The sequence below is a fragment of the Lepidochelys kempii genome, chromosome 3 (assembly GCF_965140285.1).
Source record: "Lepidochelys kempii isolate rLepKem1 chromosome 3, rLepKem1.hap1, whole genome shotgun sequence".
Lineage (NCBI taxonomy): Eukaryota > Metazoa > Chordata > Testudines > Cheloniidae > Lepidochelys > Lepidochelys kempii.
Window position 1 is genome coordinate 165359788 of NC_136382.1, and position 27693 is coordinate 165387480.

Consider the following 27693-nt stretch of genomic DNA (forward strand, 5'->3'; position numbering starts at 1 on the left):
TCAGAGCCACTGTACTTCCAGTCCAAATATAATGTGTGTTTAGAATAAGCTATCACAGTGTTAACATGCATATATTAAAACAAGTAATGGAAAAGTTATTAGTTGTGTTCAGTCACTGATTTTCAAAAAGGAATGACCCTACTTTTTAGCACACTTAAGGGAACAAATTCATCTTATGTAGTGATTTCATCTGCAAAACAAGAGCAACATTTTCAAAGGTGATTTAAGAATTTAGGACCTAAATCCCATTGAAAGCCAGTAAGATTTAGATTTCTAAGTCACTTTTGAAAATAAGACTTAGGCTCGCAGGTCACTCAGGCACTTTTGAAAATTTTACCCCAAATCAATTTTTGACAGAACTTTTGAGTGCAAAAATGTGTCTGAATGTTATTGCCTAATAGCATGGTACTTTACACCATCTAACACACTGATCAAAGGTTTTAGGAATACCTCAGCGCCTTAGAATGAACTAATGTGGAACACACCACATTTTAAATGTGGCCTTGCTTTTATGTATTTCTGTCATGGATCATATTCATAGCTGCCTGAGCTGCAAAAGTCATGGATCCATGTCGTCCAAAATGCACGTATAGTCACAGGAAAGGCAGGCCTGGTGTGGAAGACCACAAAACAAAAATGGCCCTGTGTCACAACTGAGAATAATGGAACCAGCGAGGGAGTGAAGAACTCGGGAAGATGAGCTCTCTGACACCTCATACTTGTGGTATCCTTGCTTCTTAAGTTCTTCATGAAGCTAGGAGGTGTTAATCCATCTCATGGATAGTGTGTGGCTGTGGGTGGGAGACTGACACACAGTAGTTCAATCCCTGAACTTTTTGTCTAATCAACACCACCAAAATTTTCCTGGGTATTTAAGCTAGGTTTTGGATTGTGCTAGTGGGGAAACCTTCTGGCAGTGAGAAGTTCAGGGACCTCTTCCCTTCTCTCTTTCATTTTCTCTCTCTTTAAAAAACATTTGAAGGTGAGTCACATAGTCCCATTTCATGGTTTTCCTGGCTGACTGGCAAAACAAAGCAGGCAGCAATTGAGGAATACAATGCACCTGGGCTGTTATCCCTTTGAGCTTCTTCCTCAACAGATTGAATGTTAATCAGCTGACTAAGAACCTGATGTGTCACATGATCAGTGGATTCCAGCTGATACAGGGCTTGATCCAAAGCCCACTGGAGTTACTGGGGATCGTTCCATTGACGACAGTGGGCGTTAGTACAGATCCAGAATTTCTAAGACCCAGTGCATAGGAAAGGATCTGCACAGATTGCCTAAAGAGGTGTATCATGGTCACCAAAACTGGGATATTTCATACATGAATTGTGAGTATCAGATATAGCTGTGGAGTGCAAGAAGGCCATGGAGCTTCTGTCAGAGAGGAGTACTAGAGACTAATTTCTGCCAGATTGAGCCCACAAATCTGAACGGTAAAGGAAAAGGATAAAACAATTTAAACTCAAAACTGACCTAGCTGAAAATTGATATAATCTGTTGAAGAAAGTCCTCTAAAAATCAATTAAATATTTGTATTTTACACCATCACATTGGAGTAAACACTAATTTTGGACTTTTCTGAAAACCATGGTTTGTTCTTTTGTGTTCCCTTTGGAAGGCAAGTTCTGCAGTTTCTCTGGATTGCAAAATTCCCAGTGAAATGAATACATCCTGTGTGCGTACGACACAGCCTGAATGGGCAACTCTCTGATTAATTGTTTACGCTCCTGTTGGAATTGCTGATGTTGTGAGTGCACAGAGCAGGAAGTGACTATGAAAGCAGATTAATTCCTTCCCATTTTAAAACACAGAGGGAAGTGAGGAAATCTGTGCACAGTGGATTCAAATGGAATTACTCCAGATTGAAAGGAAATCTGACTGCTGTGAGTGCTCACTGGGAGCAAGATCAGGCCTTTTGTTTTTATTTGGGGACTGATCCTGCAAGCAGGACTACTCATTCTTAGACACTTTGTCTATTCCCATTTCCAATGGGGCTACTCACATAAACTTAAGAACATGGGGAAATCGTTGCAGGATTGAGGCCTTGATTTGTTGTTTTATTGCTTTTAATTTTTCAAATTAAAAACATCTTCTGTTGAAATGCTTGTATGTTAACACAACAGACTTTAAAATGACTTCCTTATAGGCTTGCTTATTTACTAACATTTCAAAATGCTTTCATTGTGGTTTATTAGGTAAATACCTAACTGAATTTCTAAAAACCAAGCAAAACCCCCTCTAATTTACCTAATCTATTACAGAGTCTGTCAGATCCTGTGGCTTTTACTCCTATGAGAATCTCTGACTCCTGCTAGTAGTCCCAGTGCCAGTAATGGGGCTACCATGAGTAAGGATTGCAGAATCAGGCCCACTAGTTTATTGTATAAATATATAGGGAGAGAACATAAAAAAGTCTATTATATAAGTTAATATACACAGTTGCTTGTATGTCAAGAGTGTTGTCTCACGATCAAGCAAAATGTGAAAATCATGTAATGAGCTGATCTCCGCTGGCAACTAAAATACAAACGATTCGACCTCCTTATCCATTAAGATGCACTCAGCAACTGTTACGTATTGATTTATTATAAATTAATTTTTTCACTTTTTAATTGCATTTGAAAACTACTAGTCAGTGCGCTCCCATGAAGTACAAGACTATCCTGATGGTAATTTCTTTTTCCTGTGGCTATTCATTGAAAGATACATTTTTTTTCTTTCAAAGTGCAGCACTAGCCAGTCAGTATTTTCCCTGTCTGAAGGTTCTGAGTGCACATTATTCAATTACAAGAAGAGTTGTGCAACTGTAAATGATATATACTGTACATATATACTGTAATTTTCTTTAACTATTGCAGTGAGAGCAATGGAATTTTAATCATCATCATGACTTACATTCAAATTTAAAATACTATAAGTTCAGCATTTGTGTTAGGTTTCATCCTTACGGTACCTAAAGACTATCTAAAAGATAAATATAATCAAGTAGGATATATTTTATATGAGGGAATCACTTTATTCCAGTGGGGGGGAGAGAGGGGAAAAGCCCTATACGATTGTGAAAAGTGCATGTCTTCCTGTGAAATGTACAAGCTTTATTAATTTTTGAGGAGTAAAATTACAAATCTTTACAAAAATTGATTTCTTGCCTTTTTATTTTTGCATCACTTTGGAGAATGTTTATTTGCTGTGTTTGATATTTTAAGGCTTGCACTGGAGGTGGATGTACAATAAGTGAAGCAAGCGTAGCTATAACAGATGAGAGTACACCAGAAGGTGTTCCTGCTCCAAAAGCCCGGTCATATTCATCTGAGTCCTTTAACATCTCATGGACTAAGCCTGAGTATCCGAATGGTAAGTGAACTCTTTTAGCCTCAAGTTAAAAAGATGATTAGTAAAGGTAAATTAATATTCTAAATGGCAGCTTATATGTGGTGCTTAATTTTTAATGATCATTTTAGCACATAAAATACCTGAGATAGTATCATTGTCTGTAACTAGGAGATTGTGGCTTTCAACCTAGCACACAATTTCAGTAGCTCAAAAGTGCTCCCTTTTGATAGTTCTTGTGTATTGCATCTTATTGCTTAATGTTTTCTCGAACAACTGAGCTGACGAAATGTGTATTCTTTGAGCATGATCGTATAGGGTCTGCATTGTACCTTCTGATAAAGCATTCATTTTTGATACAATTAATATTTTTAATTGTCAGATTAATTCCTTAATATACTTGTTCTTCTCTTCCTGTATTCTTAAAAATCATTTCATTCTATGTACTCACCTTGAGAGAGAGAGAGAATACACCTGCACTGGTGTGGAAGTTTGATAATACAATTATTATAATTTGGAACATTTTCTCTGTGTGTTGTATACATGTCTTAACTATTAGGGCAATTGGATATTTTTAAAGATGTGCAAATGGGACTTTTATTTCCCTGATTTCATAGCTTTATGCCTATCCCATTCAAACAGCAACACAGAAAGATACCCAGAAATCACTGAAACTGAGTGCAAAACTTTTAAAAGAATTGATGATATTATGCCTTTCATAATCAAAATATAACACTGATACATATCAATATTATGAATTGTAAAATAATGTGCATTTCATTTTTCCTCCTGCCAGTTTGCCTCTGATTCCTGTTTTAGAACAACATACCAATACCCATATAGTTTGGTTTCAAAGGTTCAGATTTTTAAAGGTATTTAGGTGTTGCAGTACTCAGAGATGCTCCTACATGCCTAAATCCTTTTTGAAAATGAGATCGATGTTCCTTAAATCAGTTAGGCATTGCAGTGCTGAGAACCACAACACCTCCTTACCTTTATTAATCTGGGCCAAAGCACTTTGAGCAAAATATAAGTAATTAGGAATTTTTAAGATTTATTTTTTAAAATTTTGTATTGTCAGATTTGCTTTAGATGTGGAAGAAAATGTTCATAGGCCATTAGTATGGTTTAGGTTACCATTCCTTTTATGTTGTTAATTTTTTTATTATTTATGATCTTGTGGGCCTGATCCTGCAACATTCTTTGTGGCCCAATAAGGCATCGAACCCGTATTGAATGCCATCAATGTATTTGGTACAAAACTTAGAGGAAGTAGTAGGAGGAAAAATGTAAACCACTTATGTGACTTTGGGCCTCAGTCCCACTGATTTTTTGATGGAATGATTTTTTGATCATTCTACCTACAGTGCCTGTCATATAGTGCTTGCAGTCAAAGGTACAGTCCTGCTATCCTTGCTCTGTTAAAACTTTGACTGAAGTCAATGGGAGTTCAATTCATTTGGAAGGCAGGATCAGGCTGTATGTTTTTAATTAATCAGTCTTCATCACATTTTATTTAAATTGTGTGCAAAATGATTGGATGGGTGGGAGGAGATGGCTACAATATACACAGACATTAGGTAATTTCCAGTACAGCAATTATTGTTTGTGATATGGCTCAGTTTTTACCCTAAGAGCCCAATAAATGGGTGGGTACTAAAGCTATGGAACCAAACACAAACCTAGTAAATGCTTTGGGGAGTTCCACAGTGATTGGAGGAAAGAAATCTTCTACCCCCAGTCCCAATCAACCCTTGGAGGCTGAAGGCTTCAGTAGCCTTTGTAACGACAGTGTCTTCCTATGCAGAGGAGCTTTGGCCGGTGCATATATGCAGTTGCACCCCAAAAATCCTTCCCTGCTGTTGCACCTCAACCTCTTGGAGCTGTGCTCCACAGCACACAAGGGTCCTACCATGTGTGCTTCTCCCTCTTTTCTGACCCCTGCACAATAGAACTCTATAATTTCCACTGTTTTCAGAGCCTTCTATGGCTAAGGAGTCAGCATGGGTGGTTTTTACCCTTGGAGGGGAAAGGCTCTGTGTAGAGGTGTAGATGCTGCAGATGTTGCTGGCAGAGGAATGCTGGGGTGGGGGTGGAGGGTGTAGAGAAGTGCTGCTCTATGGTCAAAGTTAGCAGCCAGACTTAGCCAGAATCCCTCCTGGGGAGAGAATACTAGACTGATAGCTCTGCCTCAGTGTGAACTGGTGTGCTTTCTCTTTTCTTTTCATTGGCTGGCTAGAAGAAGAAAGAGGTGCTACCCCTTTTCAGGCAGCTGGCGCCCACAGGGGTGTTAGCAGGGAGCAGGGCCTATGCTGCTTTGCCACACTGTAGTTGTCATTCGCACTGGGGTGAAGGGGTCACCTCCTTTGTCCATCCATTGAGGGACTAACTAGTTTGGGCCTGAATCCTGATGTGAATTTTGTTGTTCTACTATTCCTTCTTTTCTATCTTTGTCTTATTTTTGGAAGGCTAATTGAAAACAAAACAACTCTAAAATGCATTATTGAGTAACTGTTATCTCAGGAAAATTTGAGTCACCTAGGAGCTCTGTGTTATTCATTTTCAACAAATCTTTTGGGCTGGTTAGTGAGCACTTCATTCATTAACAATAGTTGTGCCAGCATTTTCAAATTGTGTCGTAGGTTAAAAAAGATCTCAGGTGAAAGGGATCTTAGCTCAATTCAAATAAGTGAAATAAACAGCACGGAGGCACTTTACTTTTGCCATTCCTGCTTCCCAGTATTAGTGTTTGCTCTGGCCTCCGCTCCTGGTTATAGGTTGAAGGGGTTGTAGGTTGGGCTCAGTAGTTTTTTGTTTGCAGGGGCATGCATCCCGTTTTCCTTTGATTCATTGATTCAGATCCCCTGCGTTTTGAGCTACTATATTTAAAGTAGCAAAACTCAGTTCAAACCACTGAGTTTGGCTTGGTTTCAGATTAAAACCACGAGAAACTGCCAAGGTTTGTATATGTCCATCCTACACTATAAATTGGGATCTCCCAAGTAGATCTCAGGAGTCTCCTTTTATCTTCCCACTGGCTTCTACCCTATATGGGGTAAGGAGTCATTACATCATGAGGACCCAGGAAATCTATTAGGTTCCATTGAATGGAGTTGGGCAGGCTTCTGTCTTTATGATATCCTGGGAATTAGATGGAGGGGACTTTGCTATTCCCTTGTAAGATGATACACGGTGAAAAGACTGACTCTGCCTCTGAGTTTCCATGGAGAAGGAAAGAGGGGCTGATAATGCAACATTTGAAGCACTGGTGGTGAGCAGAATTGTAGTCTGTCAGGCTTGACCACAGAACATAACCCTGGGTAAAATGAGAAGAAGCAGGGGCTTTGAACTGTGTTTGATGAGTGAGGATCCAGTGATGAACGAGTCTCTTATCACAGCCTGGAAACTGAGTCTTGATTTCAGTCAAATTTAGACTCAGATTCTGGTGTATTTGGGCACAGTGTCATCAAAATTGGACCCAGTTTCAATAAAAGGCTTTCTGGCACAGGGTCTGAATTTCAAGTATATAATGAATTGTTACAGTAGGTGACAAGTTGGGGAAATGATACCGCTGAGTATGACATTTTTAGAACCAAACACACAATTAATTATTCTATTATTCAAACTTCCAAGTCAAAACAAAATAGGTGAACTGAGATACATTGCACTACAGCTGGCCCTTTCTGCTACTCTTTTCGTATACGTGTAGTGTAGTCAGCGTGACTGACTTGTTCAGGGCAGGATGTACGGAGGCATATTTGGTGACATTAGGCATATGAGGCTCTGTTTAGTTAATCTGGGAGCTAGCATGCTGCTTGTGCTGGTGGCCTCAACAAAGAATCCACTCTATATTCATTAGCACCAAGTCTTGTCTTGCCTCTACTAGATCAGTTATTTAATTTCCTTTTATCGAAGATAGTCACATCTTCTTTTTTATTTTTTTTTTAATTCCCTTTTGGCTGATAATTATCTTTAAATTGTAAGCCCCTCAGGGTGGTGCCTATGTATGTATACACGGCATACAAAGAGTGGGGTCCTGATCCAGATTGCAGCCTCTAGGCCAGGGTTGGACAAACTTTTTGGACTGAGGGCCACATCGGGGTTGCAAAACTGTGTGGAGGGCTGGGTAGGGAATGCTGTGCCTCCCCAAACAGTCTGGTCCCCACACCCTATCTGCCCTCTCCCACTTCCTGCCACCTGACTGCCCTCCTCAGAACCCCCGACCTACCCAACCCCTGCTCCTTGTCTCCTGACCGCTTCCTCCTGGGACCCCTCCGCCCGCTGACAGCCCCCCCAGGACTCCCACCCCATCCAGCCCCCCCGCTCCCTGACTGCCCTGCCCCCTGACAGGCCCCCCCGGAACTCCCACGCTTATCCAACCCCAACTTTCCCCATCCCCTGACTGCTCCCCAGAACCCCCTGCCCCTTATCCAATCCCCGGCCTCCTTACCATGCCACTCAGAGCAGCATGTCTGGCAGCTGTGCTGCCTGGCCAGAGCCAGACGCACTGCCCTGCAGGAGCACGCAGCCCTGGTGTCCGGAGCGCTGCCTGTGTGGCGGCATGACTGCAGGGGAGGGGCCGAGGTCTAGCCTCCCCGGCCGGGAGCTCAGGCACCGGGCAGGACGGTTCCGCAGGCCGGATGTGGCCCGTGGGCTATAGTTTGCCCACCTCTGCGCTAGGCCCTATTGTAAAATATGAAATTACTCAGTGGACCCCATTACATTTGACTAATCTCGCGCCTGAACCTGAAAACATTAAGCAAGGGAGAAAGTTTACTCATTTTGAAATTAATTGAACTATTCATGTGAATAAAGGTACATTTTTGCAGGATTTAACCCCTAGTTTATATTCTAGTCAGAACAGTTCTTAGCACTTACATATAGTAATTCTTTTCATCTTCAAACTCAAAGGTCAGAATGAGTCATGGCACTCTGATATATAAGCACTTCTCTGATGCCCCATCATCTTCTCCATAATTTAAGGTTTAGTTTAATAATAAAATAAAATAAAATAAAATAAAAAAAGGGTGAAATCCTGGCCCACTGAAGTCAATGCAGAAACTCCAGTTGACTTCAGTGGAGTCAGGATTTTAACCTATTCTGGCTAGATTTATGACAGAGAATAAAACTGCCCCTTTTCATGGCCACTATGTGTTAAGTGAAGCCCAACGATGACAATGAACATATTAACATTAACTGTTTGCTGATCATTTTAGCAGCTTAGCAGAAATATTTTGCAAATCTGGGTTAATAGGCAAACTTGCAGACAGGCTTTGAACCTGTATTCAGTGTGCTTCATAGACAGTCACTAACTAATCTTCAAAACAGCCCTGTGAGATAGGTAGGGAATTATATTATTGCAATTTCACAAGGAAAAAAGTGGAAACGGAGGAAAGATAGGTTAAGTTACTTACCCCAGGCCACAAAGGGAATTATTGTCTGATTTAGAATGAGAACTTGAGTTTCTGACTTAACATCTAAAATCCAGACCACTGGTACACCTAATCTCTGTCCATTCTCAAACTCGCTTTTTCTTCTTTGCATAGAAAATTACAGAGTTTAAAAAGGCTTCTGTAAAACAGAAACATTTATTTGAATGTGAACATTCAAATCAGGAGGTAATGCATCAGCTTTATTAAAAAGACAATTGTTTTCTGACTGTACTCAGAGAAATACCAGAAGTTCATATTATATTTTGGAAAGTTGCTTTTCATAGTGTGTGCGCTGCACAATGTTGTTATTTCAGGAATAATTTAAAATATTGGTCCAGTTAATGAATGCTGGGTTATAGTGGAGATCCTATAGATGTACTTCTGACACCTACGATAATACCAAATGAGTTTGTGATTAATGCTATTACAATAAATACCAAAGGAATTAATAATGCTTATGCCATTATTTTAAGTGTTAGTGTTATTCCTATAAGTACTTAAAGTTCTTCTATTTCTTTTCCTGTATAATACACCATAAATGCCAAGATTTACATTTAAGACTGTCCTGGGCAATCTTAATTTAAATGCCCTTCTTCTGAATTAAATTCAAGATATTTTGTATTTATGTTAACTTATTTATTTATTGTAGGCCAAACACAGGCATGCTTTAGTTTTCTTTACACCGTGAAACCTCCCATAGAATCCCAGAGGAGTTTTGCCTCAAGCAGGAGGTGTAAATGTGGTGTGATTAGTTCGAGTAAAGTTCCCAAGCTTTGTTCACATGACCCCTCTCTCTGTCCTGTGTTCAAGTTCTTACTTTTCTAGGGGAGAAAGGAACCAAGAAGATCAGTTTAGCATACACATCTCTGACTCAGTTTAGAGTACATATCTATGAAGTACAACACTTCAGTGTTTCACAGAAACACGCCAGTTTTTATTCACTTTTATTTATTTCCTCAATCAACTGAGAGACACAATCTCTTCTCAGTTTCAAACAGTCTTCAGTGTAAGTTCAAACAATTCAGTTTTGAGGGAAGCATAAATATGCTGAGATTATTCAACAATATGAAGGCTGTTTTCCCTTTTTAATTGAAGCCTCAGGCATATCCTGCACATGGGTTCAGATCAGCCACATTCAGCATACGCAGAAATGGTTGCAATATAGGGAGAGGGGATAACCCTCTGAAATATTTTGACTACCGCATTGCAAAAATCATTTGTAGTCACTGTGGGCCTGATTTTCAAAGATGCCGAGCCCCCACAAATCCAGTTCAAATCAGCGGGAGCTGCAGATGCTGAATACCTTGGAGCATTGGACCATAGTCATTTCGTGCTCCTTACCCCACCACCCTCAGTTTGATTCATATGCTAAAATTGCTCAATAATTGTGAAATAATTAACAATTCCTCAGTAATCACAAAAGGCTTCATTCTTATGCAAAACAGAATTAACAATAAGCTAAGTTAAGTGAGTGCTACTTTAGAAAAATGGACCTAAAATGTATTTACGTTTACCCTTTACTCTTCCTTATTGTATGCTTTGAACGGAAATTACTGCCAACACTTTGGTAAATTTTGCTATACTGGGCGGTAAATGACTTGTTTTTAATGGTGCCTATTGAATTAAATTTGTTCATGTTAGAGTCCTCATTTATGTTTGTAAGCCCATTAAATATCTTCGGAAATGTGGTGTGACCAGCCTCAAATTCTTCTGAGGGTCACAGAGTGGCTCTCTGATGTTTGAATGAGCCTGAGTGAAGTGGAAATCAGGCAAACCTAAGTGGTGTCAGCTAAGTTTTCCTTTGAATCCAGCACTGAAACCAAAATTTGTAGTTTAAACCTATGCAATCTGACATAAGAAAAGCTTCACACAGGGCCCTGCATACCGCAGCCATTGAGTTTTACGTAGTTCTAGGTGTGAGGTTATCTGCTGAAGTGGCACACGTACAGTTTAGGGGATGGTAGTATCCGGCCACACGACTTCCCAGTTAAACCTGTGGAAATTCTTTAAAAAGGTGCAAGAATAGGCATGCCAAAGTTGAGTGCTGGAACACTGTTGAGGACTTTTTAATACTTAATGTGTGCGTAGAACAAGACCTGCTTCTTCTTTTTCCTAGGAAGATGATGCATATTACAGATTTAGAACTACAGTTGGGCAAAAAGACTATTTGCGAATTTGGGTTGAATTCAGCAAATTGTTTCAGCCAAAACCAAAAAACAAACTGAAAATAAAAAATTCAGAAATGCCAAAATGAACCAGTTTGAAAATGTCGTTACAGTTCATGTTTCATTTTGAAATGTTGTTTCAATTTGACGCTTCATTTCAACATGCCATTGCCATTTAATATGAGCAAATTTTTTGTTTGTTTTTTGTTGAGAAAAAAATCACATTTGACGTTTTTTTTCCTGGTTTGCGGAGACCCTAAACTGAAAAATCAGTTATTCACTCAGATGTATTTAGAACTCAACTGTGATCATATGGAAATACAAAATGTCCATATGAAACAAACCAGCATGTTGCGTGATGTTTAAGGCGCCAAGATTGGATGGAGTAAGAATTTTCCACCCTCTCCCCACTCTGCCTGCTGAAATTCACTGTTTTCCTACGGGGAAGGATCCCAGTTTTGGAGGATCAGTGCCCCTGTTGAACAAAGAGTCCGTACTGTAGCTCTGCGAAATACCCAAACCTACTTTAATATTAGCTTTGAATTTGAGGTTCACTGTGTTTGCAAACCTCAGCCTATTGCTATAGTCCTGTGAGATGAGCATGGGTTGTCTGCATAGCGGGCAAGCTAGAAAACTTCCTCTGAACTGGCCTTGGTTTCTCCTACAACCCCTTCCCCAGCTGCTCAATTGGCCTTTGGATTCTGCATTAAAACAGCTAAGAGGGCGGGGGGGAGGAAGGTATCCAGGTGTGAGGAGGAAAAGAGTAGTTGGGGGTGGGGATGGGGTGCCTTTTGGAGGTTCCAATTGGTTGAACTCTAGATTGAAACAAACCTGTAAGGAGCAATTTTCTTCAGTTAATGAAAACCAAACTGCTGTGTACAGTTCTTTCACCCATTCATAAACTGAATTCTACAGGGTTAACACAGTCCTATTAGTGTCCCTATTGGACAAGTGAACACTTTGGGTTCCCGTAGACATGAGGCTAGCAAATCCCTGCAATTTAGAGTTAACATCAACAACCAACACCCTCCCCACAAAATATTGATAATGCTAAATCTAAGTGGCTGGAGACTTTATTCCTTTGATTTTTAAGAGGAGTGCAGCTATTTTACTACAAGATCTTTTCTCTAATATACTCTGAAACAATATTATTTCATATTCTAAAAAATAAATTGACCAAAATAGGTACAAGGTAGGTTCTATTTAATCAAGCAGGTAAAAACTGTGATTTAGAAAAGGACAGATTAATAGTGGATCTAGTTCATTTGAGAATAGTGAACAGAAAGTCTACATGCCATTTGCCAACAAAAAGGGAATTTCCCTAAGGTATTTAGTGTGACAGAATATATTTTCAGTCTGCTTATCATGCATCCTAAAGGTAATAGAGCTTTACATAAATATAGACTACAAGTGCTGACTATTTGAAATATTTTAGCATTAAAAATAGATTTTTTTTAAAAAAAATTAAGGAATTCTTGTGAAAATGTTCCATTGGAATGAAGGCTAAGGTCAGTGTGATAGTTGAAGGGATTGTTCTTTTGGCCTTGGTCTGAGTTCTCCTTCAGCATTACATTTACAATGTCGATCACAATTTTTTCTAAGTCTGAAGGTGTTAGGATTTTAAAAATGGTTGCTATATATCTTTCATGTCTTTGTTTTAATCTACATGTGCATTTGCATGCAGAGTAGGCTGTGAAAGAGAATTGCCTCAACTTTCTCAGTTCTAAGATTGCCTTGACTGTTTTAGTTCAGAAACATGTCTGTTATACCATGCTCTTTGGAGCAGTGTAAATTTTGTACAAAATGAATGCGGACCACTGGCCAGATTTTCAACATTTAAAAATGGAGAGTACATTTTGTTTCACTGACCTACATGTATTGCTGCTACAGTTCTTGAAATCCTTTCAGTCACTTAAAATATTAGTTAACACCATCTTGGTATTTTGTCGCTTTCAAGGTTTTTTCACCACGCTCTTCTGTAGTCACACAGGCATTAAGTCGACCCTGTTAAATTTAACATTGTTTTTGTAGGTATTATTACTAGTTACGGATTGTATATGAATGGCATTCTGATGCAGAACTCATCACAGCTAAGTTATTATGCTTATGGACTTGCTCCTTGGAGTCTACATTCCTTCAGAGTCCAGGCATGTACTGCAAAAGGTTGTGCTTTGGGTCCATTGGTGAGTACCTCAATTTGCATTCTGGGAATGTAATAAATGTCAGATGGCAGTGAATATCAGAGTAAATGGTGATGATTCACTCTGGTCAGTACTAACCCATCTGGCAAAATGTGACATTTTATAAAAAATGCCATTTAAGAACTGCTAAGGATTTGATAGGTCATCACTAGGCACTGTTCCAAAATAGCACATAGGTACAGTAAAAGAAGTGACAGGGAGTTAAATGTGAGGCTGAAACACATATTGAAATTAAGTAGAGTTAATATGTTTAAAAGGTGCAGATGTGGTTTAACCTGATTTATAAGGACACACATAAAGAAAGAATTACTATTCCAGTAATGAGCAAAATTCTAGCTGCCTGACTGAAGGGGTTGAATATAATTTGAGGATTATAGAAGACAAAACATGAAAATACTACAAAAAAGATATGGTAATTGACAAATATTTTCTGTGTTTAAAAGGAAAATATTATATTAATCTGGTACCAAAAAAATCACTGTATTTGCAATTTAAGATTACATAATATCAGCGTTGACATCTAAACACAAGTCTTCTGAGACTTAAAACATTTATGTTATTCTAGAACTTTAGAGAAGCTACTAGACTGATAAATCAGTATGTTTTTGTAATGCTGTGGCTGATTAATGACTTTCATAATAATTGCTCTGCCTGATTTTGTTTTAAATATTGCTAAAATGTCCCTTTATATTTTTCCAAGATTTAATTTTTCAGTAAAACTTAGCCCCCCGTATACTTTGTCAAAATAACTAGACAATTATATTTTTAAAAATTGTTAAAACAAAGTTCTACCTATCATTCTGCATTTATATTAACATCAGACTTTCTAATGGCAGTGGGCTGTGCTATATAAATATTACCTCAAAGTAAAACTTCAGGTTTTAATTTTTGCATTCTTATTTTTGGTCACATTTCTCATTTTCTTCCAAAGATTAGTTGCTTTCAAATGCTGGTAACATCATCTATCCATAGAATAGGGCTGCAGACTTTATAACCATTAAACATGTTATAGCTAAGACTGCTTTGATGGATATTTACTCTTAAAAGCATGAGTGGCTTTTTGCCAGTTTTTCTTATCCGTTTTTTAAAACTTCACATATACTAGAAATTTAAACTTCTTTTAGGAATTCAAACTCCAGAATGAATATCTAGATATTACATAATTCATACCTGTTCCAATGTGCAAATAGCACCATTAAACAAGTGGCATCATATATATAAAAAAAAGTCATGCTAATTCAGCATATCAGTGCCATCAAATATGCACTAAAATAAGGGGGAGGCAAAACAATCATTTAAAAAAAAATTTTTTCCACTTCTTCACTAAACTCCAAACACAGTCTTGACTTTCAATACAATTCAAAGTAGGGATTGCTCTAGCTGATATTTACTGCGTCCCATGCTCAGTACACAAACTATTTTCCCAGGGCAGTGATCCATCTCTAATCACAGGAATTGAAGTACAATGTCTTTATTTAGAGCAACTCACCTAAATGCAGCCAGGAAGTTCGAGCACTACATCTTCATTTGATTTGTCTGAAAGATTTTTATATCAATTACAGTATAAATGCAACACTTTAAAAATACTTTGGCTCTTTGAGTACTCTAAATACTACAGGGGACATCTCCCAGTAGTAAACTGATATTATCCTTCCAGCTATTTTTGTTGCTGATCTTTTATTTAATGTGCCCTAATCGATTCAAGAGATGCTATGTGACTACATTAAGCACCGGATTCCGCAAGCTTACATTTTCTGAAGGTAGCTGTGAAGATTTTAATCAGGTACTTGAGAGTTGCCAGTTGCATTTATCAATAAGGATTTGTTTTGTTTTAACTGCTTTTCATAGTGATTAAAATTTATTTCAAGTGAAATATAAACCTAGAAAATATGTATTCCAAAATGTTTAATTTTAATTTCTTGCTAGCAAAGATAATGGTGTCTCATTTTAGAATCTGTACTAATTTTATCTTGCTGCTTTTTTTAAGCAAGAAGTCTGTTCTTGAGAAAATAAAGTTAGATTTTCTATTTGATTCAGTAGGAGAATTCAGATATATCCTGACATGTAAAACTCTGCTGTTTTTGAAATGTACAAACCACTGCAAAAACAATCAGCACGTGATTTAGAAAAATGAGAGAAATGAAGACAGTAGGGGGATGTCTTGACATTAATTTCATAATATAATGAAAGATAAATATGATTAATGATCAGTGAATATTTCTATTCTCATCTCACTATTTAAAACATACTAATTTCACCTTTTTAGGCTAAATATATTTTTAGCATATTCTCCTAATCTGCTTTGCCAAAAATATTTAGTACAATATAAACATTATTGTTTCTTTTTACCCCTATTTTAGAATTTTTCTTTGTATGATTGAAGAGTATTTTTGTGATGTTGAAAATTATTATTAAAATACACCTGGAAATATCAAAAGACTCTGAATATAAGATAATGTGTAGAAAAAGAAACAGTGCTTATATTATACAGAAGTATTTACATAGAGTGTCTATTGTTTACACAGTGTCCCATTTAATGTGCATTTCCAGTATAGCCAGAGTATATGCTACAGACATTTATGCTGATCATAGCTAGTATTTTTGTAGTAGTAGCATTTTATACATATTGTATTTTTTACAATATGTGAGGAAAATAGGAGATGAAAAAAGACTGCATAATATTGCAACATGCTTTAAAATAACAAGATATAAATACAGTAAGGTAAGTGCAAGATTCAAAAGCTTTGGGATTTGGTGCAGATTACTTCATATACACCGACTTTTAGGAACTGCTTAAGCTTTTTGATAGAAGAAGATAATTATAGTGCAGGACTGAAAATGAACCCCACCAATCACTCGCCTCTCACAGTCATGGCCACACTTTATAAGACAGAACCAATGCAATAAATTAAACAGTTAGGTGTACATTCTGTGTGTCATTGGGGGCATCAGCCCCTCACTCATAAGTCTGAGAACCAAGGCAGTCAGCTGGCCTCCAATTCTCTGAGGTGCTGGGGCTGCACAGCAACTTGCATTAAGCACTCAGTACATCACAGGATCTGACTTCGATTAGAAAGCATAGTATAGTGGAATCCTGTCATAAGGATTGATTTTGGGCAATCCCCATTTTGACTGCAATATCCAAATGCACACTCTGGTCCTGATCCAGCAAAGCACTGACGCATTTGCTTATCTTTAAGTCTGTGAGTAATCATATTGAATTCAGTGGGACTATTCACCTGTTTAAAGTTAAGCTTGTGCTTGAGTGATTTATTGGATCAGAGAATATATAGAAGCCAATAAACCAATGAACTTCCCAAACCAGATGTGCTAAGAAGTAAAATCACCATTTTACAAGGACAGAGAAAGTTCCTTTAGATGTCTTAATGCCAAAGCAGGTCTGACAGGTTAAAATTGGCACTAAACAGCACACCCACAAACTGTAACATTCTTTATCTGAAGCTGAGTGCCACTCAGAAAGGGTATAAAAAACCTTTCCAACCTTAGAAAACGTCAAATAAATTACAGGTGAGAAACAAACGTCATCATAAATGAGAAATGACTTTGGGACTGTAAAGTTTGATCCATGCCACTGTGAATAATGGCTACGAGCCACAATTAATAAAACTGAATTCCACTGTAATTACAAATTTTTCATTTATATATATATATATAATGAAACCCTACGACTAAGATTTTTGTTTAAGATACAAGAATCTTAGTTTTAGGGCTTCATTATATAAATAAATGCAAGCTCTCTTGTCAGCTTGTATTTTCTCTCAAAGCTACTTATCATTTCAACTTAAATCTTCCAGGTTCTGGAGCTGGAAAGTTAGTAATGTAATTCTGTTTCTGAACCAAACTCATCTAAGGATACTCTTTCTCTGTCAAATATCTTTAGTAATATACTAAACAGACATAAGCACATTATTGTATTAAACTTGTCTTTTACCATCAGCAAATTTAAGGAAGCTTGTTCCCCTCTCCATCTTTTTAATGGTCACAGAGCAAGATTCATGCATTAGAATCAGGTGCCTCTGCATTTTCAGGCTATCAGACACAACTGCATTTCTTTCTTTCTTTCTTTCTTTCTTTCTTTCTTTCTTTCTTTCTTTCTTTCTTTCTTTCTTTCTTTCTTTCTTTCTTTCTTTCTTTCTTTCTTTCTTTCTTTCTTTTATAAAATATTTCAAATGGGAGGCAAATTTGGGGATGGGAAAGAAAAAGACATTATTTTTAAAAAACAGTAGTATGCCAACCTAAAGTGTTTGTTACTGTTGAATTTTTTAATCAGGGAAACCTTGCATTAAAATGTATAATTGATTTATTCAGTTATTTACAAACTACAGCAACAAACTCTACATGACTGTTAAATTTGCAGGTCGAAGCTCGTACAACTGAAGCTTCACCTGAAGGTACACTTGAAGTATTTGCCACCATTGATGGATCCAGAGGAATACAAGTAAAATGGCTAGCTCCGAATAAACCTAATGGACAGTTAACCTATGCAGTCCTCATCACTGGTCTCTTCTATGCCAATCAAGGTATTTTCTTTACAGTACATCTAATCTTACCATTATAATAATAATAAACTTAAAACACTAGAATTCTGTTGGGGGTTTTTTCAAGTATTTCTTTAGTAGTGAATTTTAATTTTCTGCCACTATCTTTAAGTTGTTGATTTCAGAGAGAGAGTAAGAGAGGCACAGACACACAAGTAAGTGGTTGATCGTTTTAGTAATATAATGATATATTACTGCAATTGCATATGGTACTTTCCAGCGCCAACACATATATGGGCAACAAAAGACAAGATCCTTGCCCAAAAATCTTTCAATCTAAAGATACAAACAAAGGCTCTGATCTTGCAACCCTTACTCAGACAAGTAGTCCCTATTCACACAGTATGAGTATGTTTGCTTTTGTGAGTAAGAGTGACTCACAGGAATAAGGTTTGCAGGTTTGGGTTTGTGTACAGTACAATTTATACAAGCAATGATAAAGAAGTATTGCTTAGATTAGCAAGACAACTTTCTGTTTTTAAGGAGATCATTTTTTAAGAGTAGTACCTACTGACATCAACCACTTATTCTTTTCAAAAATATTTGAATAAAAATTGTAACTTTATTTTGTTTAACAAAACAGTTTCAACCCATGAAATAAAAAATAGGTGACAGGTGATATTATCTCTTCTAATGTACATTAAGGACAATTATTTTGTGTCTCTACTGCATTTGCACCTTCTGTGGTCATTTATACCAGTGCAAAGTTATGCAGTGTGGGTGTAAAGTTCTACCAGATCAGAATGGTGTTTTATAACCACTTTGCATATTTGTAAAGGAATATACAAGACACAACTAACTGTAACCACGGCAATTTTTGAATGCTCTACATTGAATGCATGTTTTTCAAGCAATTGCGCAGTGCAGCAACTTAGGTACAATTCTGTAACAACTTATTATAAAATACCCAAGTAATGAATAAGAATAAACATTGACAAAAATGTATGTGCATCAAGCTATCAAGTCTCTTTTAAGGTATAATAAAATATCATACACAAATAACATTTATAAATTCTATCTTAATAGCAAATATTGTCATTCATTTTTATTGTCTTTTAAATCATGATTGTTGTAAGGTATCTATAAAAGTATTTCTGGTGATATTGATAATTATGAAAAAACTCTGCTGAAAAACAATGTTCAGGTGATAGTTATTTACTCTGTGTTAATCCTTTATGTACTGTAGGCAAATAAAATGTAATCAGTATCCTAAGCGCAGTAATACGTGTGATGGTGAATCACTGATGGCTTTTTAAGTTGTCTTTTTTTAAATAATCAAAGTAAAAACAGTTTGATTCTTCCAGTATTGCCAATAAAGAAAAATACGAACTGCAATTTCTGTCCTCTGAGAGGAAGTATATAAATGCACTTGTTTGTGTAGATGTTTGAGAACATATGTGCTGAAGAATTTAATGTGTGGTAGGCAGTCTCAGCTGACCCCTCACAAAAGCCCTTTTTTATGCAATGAAGGCTTTGATGTATTCTGCTGTAAACCACTTGTAAGATTATGAGGTGAAGGAGTGATGATCGATTTGAAAAAAAGGAGCAACATTTTGGCTGGACCCATGACAGCACAGCCATTTCCGCCAAAGCAGCAGGGTGAATAATGCAAAAGCCATATTCCCCTTGTGTTTAATCTTGCATTGTTTTTGCAGAGAAAATTTCTGCTTGCCTTCTAAGTCATGTCATCCTCGGTTGTCATCCCGTCTCTCAAACCATCAAAACGGTATTAAATGTTGCAAAGCTGCGCAGCAAGAGAACTTTCAAAAGTCAGAACCCATTTGCAGAGCAGCCCTTGTAGAAAATATATTCTGTTCTCGGCAGAATTTTCCTTCAGTTCTTTCCACTGAGAAGTTTACTGATTTCTCCCAGTGGAATCTGCTGGAATTTATCGGTTCATGGTTGGCAGTCACAGATTAAGGTAAATGTCGATCCGTAATGACCCTCTACATGTTAGTATTGCAGTAAAGCTGGGCTTTTATGTCAAAGATATCGGAGAGGGAGCTATTACACATGACAGGGGTGATCAAGGGACTCCAGACCAAGGCAAGCATTATTAAATATTGACTAGTTCTGTGATTTATGTAGAGCTGGAGGAAAAAAGTGACTTTTTAACCATTATATATTCTTCAGCAACGAAAACCAGCCATTTATCTCCTGCTGGTAATAAAGAACAGAGTGGCTGCATATTTTAGTGGAGGGGAAAACCTGGCCTTATAAATGAGATGGACTCTTTCATGATAACATTTCAGTTTGCTAATTGCCAAAAGCAAAACAGGCAAATTGGAAGCAATTACAAGATTTGACTTAAAGAGGTTGCTGTGTTAGTTCAACTCAGGAGGAGGTACTGGGGGGTTGGAAGAATTGTCTGGGGAATGGAACACACAACATTTCATTACATTTGTTCACTGTTGCTGAAACTTTGGTTTGCAACGTTAAATAAATAAATAGTGTTTAAATATTATTCCTCCCCACCTCCACCTCAGAAGTCAGCAGCTCTAGCAGTTGACATTTATGCTCACTGTTTGGGAGTATATGTTCCTCTGCAGTAAAGAAATTGCACATTAATTCATCAAACTTATTTAAGACATCATCTGTTCACTAGATTTACACAAAGCTTATTGAATTACCTGATGGTTAATTGCTATTTCTTTGACGTAATGAACAACTATATTTCAGCCTTTGCAGTGATGTCTGTTAAAGAGGCAGCAATTATAATGTATACATTGGGGGTGGAATTTGGCTCGTATAAAGATATGTTAGCATCAAAATAATTGCATCCTAAGCTTGGGTCAGTGGCCTGTTTGTCAGTGTGTTAACCTTCAGTTTGGGAGACTAAATTAGGAAACAGACTTTAGATCTTGGATCCCAAACCAAGCAGACTGAACATGTTTTAGAGATGAAGCACTCAGCTTCCTTGCAAAAAGTGGGAGGTAGCAATCACATTGATGCTAGAGTGTTGTAATTTATGTGTCTATATATGTTTATCTGCTATAAGTGGATATACACTATGTAAATGCCTTATAATGTGTATAGTCTCAAAGAGATTATACACACCATAGCTTCTGCTGAAAATTTGAATCTCTTACAGTCTCGTATCTGATCCCATGTATGGGCAGGCTTGTCCCTTTCTTACTCAGCAGAAACATTGATATATTCTGCTCCAGGGCGCTTGTATGATTACTAGGTGCCAAAAGAATGGTCATTATGGGGAGAAACAGGACATTGCTGTGTGGCCCCAGAACAGTAAAGTCATTTTGGCGATTACCAATTACTCCTTGAAGCCATTTCATCATAGTGTTTAGTTGTGGGATCATAAGAATGGCCATACTGGGCCAGACCAATGGTCCATCTAGCCCAGTCCTTTGACAGTGGCCAGTGCCAGATGCACAGAGGGAATGAACAAAACAGGGCAATTATCGAGTGGTCCATCCCCTGTCATCCAATCCCAGCATCTGGCAGTCTGAGGGTTAGGGACACCCAGACCTTGAGGTTGCGTGCCTGATCATCTTGGCTAATAGCAATTGGTGGTCCTATACCACGAAACCCCAACCAATTCTACAGACTTGAAACGGTCATCTCAGGCCAGATAGACAAGATTATAAACAGATGGAATGCAACTACAGTAATGCCTACCCCACCACATTAAAAAATAATGAGTTAGGACCTCAAAAATCATGAGATTAGCTTAAAAAGTTGTATTTTTTTCCCCAGGGGAAAGGTATTCTCCTAGTTTTGGTGTCCTTGGGATACATTCTACTCATGTTTTCAAATTTTTCTTTGCAACCATGAGGGCTAGAAACTTACTTTTTTGTAAAAGGAAAGTTGAGATTCTCACATAATCCCGTTAATACAGACCTGGGGCCTTAAGAAAAACACCAAATATCATAAGAACTGTGTTGGCAACACAGTAATGAAATATAAATTACCTATGTGGTTTTACTTACGTTTATTTAGACATTAAGAAACAACACTCCTTATTTAAAGAATGTCTTAAATTTGGGAAGAAAAATTTGAAGCTAAAGAAAAGCAAACAAATACTTAAGCATGCAAAGGCATCCGAAAAAAGTAGCTATAGATGAGTCACGATGTGTTTTGATCAACGGACTGATCTTCTGAAGTGCAGAGCACCATCGTCTTTCATCGTAAATAACAGTGCAGCCTCTCACAGGGTCAACCTCCAAGTATGTAGCATTTTCATGGCATTTTTACAAGAGCAGTTCAGCACCTCAAAGGGTTGGGCCCATGGTATATATGCTTCATTAAGTTATGGAGTCTTTCTTCATGAAAAATAGCTTCAAAGTATTGCAAGGGGTATCGATGAAGCAGTGATCCTTTCAGACATATCCCATTGAATTTATATAGTTTTTTACCAACCCATCCCCAATGTATATCCCGCAGACTGCATTTGATATGCTGTTATCTTATCAGTGACCTACTATAGCATATGGTATGTTGAGATAGCAGGTTCGTGACATAGAAAGTGTTTAAATAACATGTAATCTTAACACTTTCCGTGTCATGAACCTGTTATCCCAACATTTTTGAAGACGCCAATCTTCATGCTGAATATTTTGTAGTTGTCCCTAGGCTCAGCTGCTGTTTTATTCCATCCAAAACCTTTTGAATTTCATACACACGTCTGTATCTGTCTGCTTGATATACACCTGATTCTCCACAAAAAAGTGACTATCATACATCATTAGTTAAGATACCATCTTGCTAATTTTCCATCCAGTGATATATTTCTAATAACTTTGCCACTCTCGAGTTTAAAGGATATTAAACTGCCTAATGGCTTATTGGTTATTTCCTTGCTATAATAAACTGTATTTAATCATATTCAGTGTTCTTGGTATGGGGACAAATGATCCCCTTTAAAATTACCCACAGAAGTTGTAAAGAAATTGTAATATTATTTAGGAAATAGTATGTGATTTTGTAATTAAGGACTGCATGGTAATGCAAAAGCACAAAAGAGTGAGTTAAGGTTGCATCGGCAGTCTTAACTTTGGCATTTCCTGACTTTTGAGTGCTTAATCATACAACCAAGAAATTCACTTAATATAAATTTGTATGGAATTTCCTGGTTTGTCAGTACCAAAGGGCTCCAATGGTGTCAGGAAGCTGGCCTCCTATTTTTTGTTGTTTACATATCAGTAGGGTATGGGTCTTAGGAAGCAGTTAAGACCCTCGTCACCATCCACTAATAGCCAAGTTGGTAAGGAGGGGAAAATTCTATCATAAACAGACTAAAATGGTCATTGTGGAACTACAGATGTAGATCACAGATCCGGAGGTGCTGCCTTGGATTTTCTGGCAAAAGAAAATGCTAAGGTTGGATCTTTTCACAGTTTGACTAAGCTGTTCCATCGCATCTAAGGGCTTGTCTACACTTACGGCGCTGCAGCTGTAGCACTTGGGGAAGACACTATCTATGCTGATGGGAGAGGTTCTCCCGTTGGCATCGGTAGAACACCTCCCTGAGAGGCGGTAGATATGTTGAGGGGAGAAGCCCTCCCATCGACATAGTGCTGTCAACATCAGGGATTAGGCTGGTTTCGCTAAAATCCATTGAGCAATGTTGTTATACCAACATAAGTTTGTAGTGTAGATCAGGGCTAAGAGAGACTTTTCTGCAACCATAGTAGCCTTCTCTAGCAAACAGCACGGAGGCTTTTATGTGTCTTTCTGACTATACCTCTAGTTGCGAGGGCCTGAACAAACTGAGAAGGAAGTTTTGATGAGCCTGTGTTACACCATTCTGATCTACATGGGTATGGTTTCCAAACAAATACTTGTTCCTATTAAACTGCAAATCTGACTACAAGTGATTATACAGATCCTGGGTTCTGTCGCAACTCTAAAGCCATCTTCCTGACAACCTGTTTCATGAGAGCATAGAATTACAGAGACATATCTTGAAGCAAACTAGAGGTGTCTTGGAAAAAGTTGTTCAAGATCTGCTGCCTCCTTTGGAGAAATCTGTAATAGGACTTTGTATTGCAAATGCAATATCTAAGGCAGGAGATATTCAGTTCTATGTTGATCTCTTTAAGTGCCCCACAAGGGCTGCTTGATTACCTGTTTGTCTGTCTTGATGAAAGATTAAGGCTTTGGGTCCAGCCCAGATCCACTTTGCATAGGACTCAAGAGGGCTGGGGAGCAAAGCTGAGTTGACCCAGTGCAACTTAGGGCAAATCACACCTGGCTGCTGGCACCCTCATTGAACCACCTGGCAGCTGGGAAAAGCCAGGGCAATTGACATGTCAGCCATGACCCTCTTCTCCTAGCAATGGCCCTAAGGCAGGAGCTGCAACAGGAAATCATCATCTGGCTGATTAAACTGGATTTATGACCCTTTTGCACCACCACAGTGGTGCAAGGGTCCAGAGGTGGGCCAGAGCTCTAGCCCCATGTGTATTTGGATTCATTTGGCAACAAGTTGGACTTAGCCAGAGCTCTGACCCACAGTGGCCCTTTTGTGGGTGGCTTCAGCATGGTCCTAACCTCCATGTTTGTTACATCACTTAAGTCAAAGTGGAGATATAGTCCTTGCTATATTATTTTCCACTGCTTTTTGTAGTGTTTTTTGTTAGACATCCCTCACGCTACTTTTAAGCTCTGATATTCTTCTGGTATCCTTAAAGAGAGGTAATTACGAACCTTGTAACTCTGTTTGTTTGGCAATCTCCCATAGGATTCTCACCCGCATACTAACCTCCCCTTCAAGCCTGCAGATCTTGCAACCAAGATGTGTTTTTCTGTATCCATAGGGTTACATATAATGTAAGTACTATGTTTCATGTTTCCCTTTATCCACTGGGGTATTGTCAAGTTTCAATTTTTGTTTTAACTTTGGCATTTGTTGAAGAAATTTTAAAAAATCTGGTTGAGTAAATTGGTTCTCTATTAACGCAGCTTCTAGGAGAAGCTTCCCCTTTCCCACTCGGTTCCTGATTCAGTGCTTAGGCACACTTTTGAAACAGGCCATAGATGGTGAATGTAGATATGGACAGGTTAAAACTTGAACCTCCTGCGCAGAAAGAGGGACAGATGGTGGTGGCAAAAGCGTGTTTTTCCATTCACATAGAATGGAATGTGCCACCTGCTGACATGTAGTAACAACACTCATCTCTTAAATTATGGGAGTTCCCAACCTATTGAAGGTTTGAGGCCCAAGAGTGAGACTCCTGTGAGATGACGTCTTCAAAAAAGCAGAATTACAAGGGTGAGTACTTTCCCCTTAGATATGACAAGAAAAGGATTTCAGTCAATCAACTCCTAGAAAAATCAAATATTTATCCTCTCAGAAATGACAAAAAAAGGGTCTAATTTACACACAATGGGTCACATTTACTGTGGATGGAGACCCACTTGTGTATACAATAATCTAAATTGTTTACACGGTTACTGTGACTGTGCATTCAAATGCATATTTAGATGTCTGAATGTCCATTTGAATTCATAACTGCTGCAACTGAATGTATAATTTTTAATTGTAAGCTCAAGTGCACAGTGTATTAGCTTGCATTACTTTGAGGATTGATTGGTTTGTTCGTTTTGCCACAAAGACCTCTACTCTCTTTAATTTCAGGCCATCATACATTGTAAATTTTCCCGATATATATAATCAAATCACATCACTCATTTTCAAAACATCCCATTCGCTCAAACAATTATTCCTTTTTTAACTGGCCCACTAATAATTATTCACTTTTTAGGCCACTCTTGAAACAGTTATTCACCTACAGAAACTGCACTTATGATGTAAATAAAAGATTCAAGAAGACCGCATCACAGAAATTTGAAATCTTCTCCAAAAAAATAAATATCAGTGTTCCATTTATCTTTCTGTGGTTTCTTGAATCAAGTGCCTCAGCTTGATTCCAGTGTTTAGTTACTCACAAAAGAAGTTTATTACTTCACATACTCCTGTGCTCGCAATAGCATATTAAGTATAAAGAAAGCCACCACAACGTTCCTTCAGTAATTTATCCCTGTCTGGTAGTCAGGGCTCCATATATTCTACAACACATTGGACCTAAATTCTGTAGTAAGGCTTCTTGATTTCTTTGGTATGCACATTAAATTCTGCACCACTGAGAATAATATTACCCACCTTGAGATGACAGCTTGGGGAAGGGTAGAGAGAAGCCTTGAACTTCAAAGAAAGAAAGAGAGTCCAATATGAGTAAATGAAATTAGGGTGATCGCAGCGTGACTTAACTTCTCTGTTACTTGTGTGATGTATCACTAAATACATTTTAACCCTGTTTCAATCAGAGGCATTATTGTGTTGTCATAACACCTTAGGATAATGAGACAACTCAGAAATGAATTCACATTAGTCAGATTCTCTGCTAGTATAAATTGAGGCACTTCCATTTAAGTCAGTAGATATACATTTACACCATCTGAGGCCCTAGCCCATTGTATTTTGATACACTATTGTATTGAGTGGTAGAGGTTCTGCAGCTCCAAGTTATTTATTTTTTAAAATAGTCTAGCAAATTGCATGTATGGTATACTTTTGGTGTCTCCAAATGCTCGTGAAAAATGCAGTGAGCTCTAGTGGATTAAGTTCAGTCTCAGTCATGCTACTGATTTACTTTCTGACCTGGGATAAGTCATTTAACCTCTCTGTAACTGTCTCCCTGTCTGTAAAGGTAGGAAAATAATACTTATCTACCTCCCAGGAGTGTTGTGAGGATTAATTGGTTAATGTTTGTACAGCACTTGAAAATGTAAAGTACTGTGTAACTGTTAAATATTATTATTAAATGAAATTGAAATTATATACAAGTCCTAAAGATGGGGGGTGGTGAATGATCCGAATATGCATGTTATATCAGTATATGTGTACAGGACTTGAAGGCAAGTTCAACGCAGAGGAATGCACTATTTAAACTCTGATTTATGTGACCAGAATTTACACCACAGAAAACTCCAGGTTTTACACACTCATTTGCAGAATTACTGGACAATGTTTATTCATGGCTGAATAGTCCTTGAACAGTTTCACAATAAGCTAAGTACAAACAGGTTTTCCTTCAACATCAGATATTCTTTTCTTTCCTGTTTCATGCAGTGTATGGCTTTATTGCAGACAATACAAGGAAAACGTCCTTTCTTTAACTTCTCTTATATCCCTTCTACAGTGGACCATGGTTTTGTGTTTCATAGTTCTGTAGAAGACCCCAGTGTCATACTACAACTAATATTGTTTTCAAGATCTTTTTCTCCTTCATTTTGCATAGTTCTTTTTTTCCATAGTTAACCAGTCTGCTTCTGCTTAGTGTGCCATGTGCAGCTTCACTGCTACCATATTGTAGTGCAGGTACACAATGATATGCCCTACCACTTTTAAGTATGTCTTCATCCACTCTTGCAAGCTAAGAAGACACAGGCCTGATCAGTAATTGGATGGCAGAGCAGACTAGATGCTTCAGATGTTTCAATAGTAAACAGTACTCCCAACCTGTGTTATTGCTCTAGATAGATTTGGTGAACTGTGCACTGAGGAAGGCTGGCTTTTGGTTGCTTTATATTATTTACAGTCTTCAATTCTCAGCAAGACTCTCAGGACCAAATTCGTGGTGTAGGTGCCTTTCAACCTGTCAAAGCCCAAATGCAGGAAGCAATGTAGACAATAACTGAAAATGGCGGTCACAATAAAGTATTCATGCACAAGACTGAAAATGTTCTCAGTGCTCTTCCTACAAAAGTATTCATTCCTTAAATATTAATAACACTTCCCATAAATTCAGTTTCATTATTCTTTTTTTCCTGAGGTAAATAATTTTCAGAAATAATTGAGGACACATCAAATTGGTACCTTAAAGTCTAACATGAGTTATGACTCTCAAAATGAAGAGAATTTTGAGAAATATCATTAATCATGTAGCAGAAAAAGCAACTAAAGGAAGAATGCAAAATGAAGCAGACTTCCTCTGCTTTATCTTATTTCTTACATGCTTCTAAGTTGTTGCTGAAAGCC

General features: G+C 37.8%; 1 protein-coding gene across 1 annotated transcript in view; it reads left to right on the top strand.

Moving 5' to 3' along the window:
* The window catches only part of USH2A (usherin), a 572584-nt gene that overhangs the window by 315361 nt on the left and 229530 nt on the right, over nucleotides 1-27693 (top strand). The window contains exons 34-36 of the mRNA XM_073338913.2: nucleotides 3213-3360; nucleotides 12965-13116; nucleotides 17513-17675. Coding sequence (XP_073195014.2) covers nucleotides 3213-3360; nucleotides 12965-13116; nucleotides 17513-17675 — 463 coding nt within the window. The remainder of the gene's footprint in view (nucleotides 1-3212; nucleotides 3361-12964; nucleotides 13117-17512; nucleotides 17676-27693) is intronic.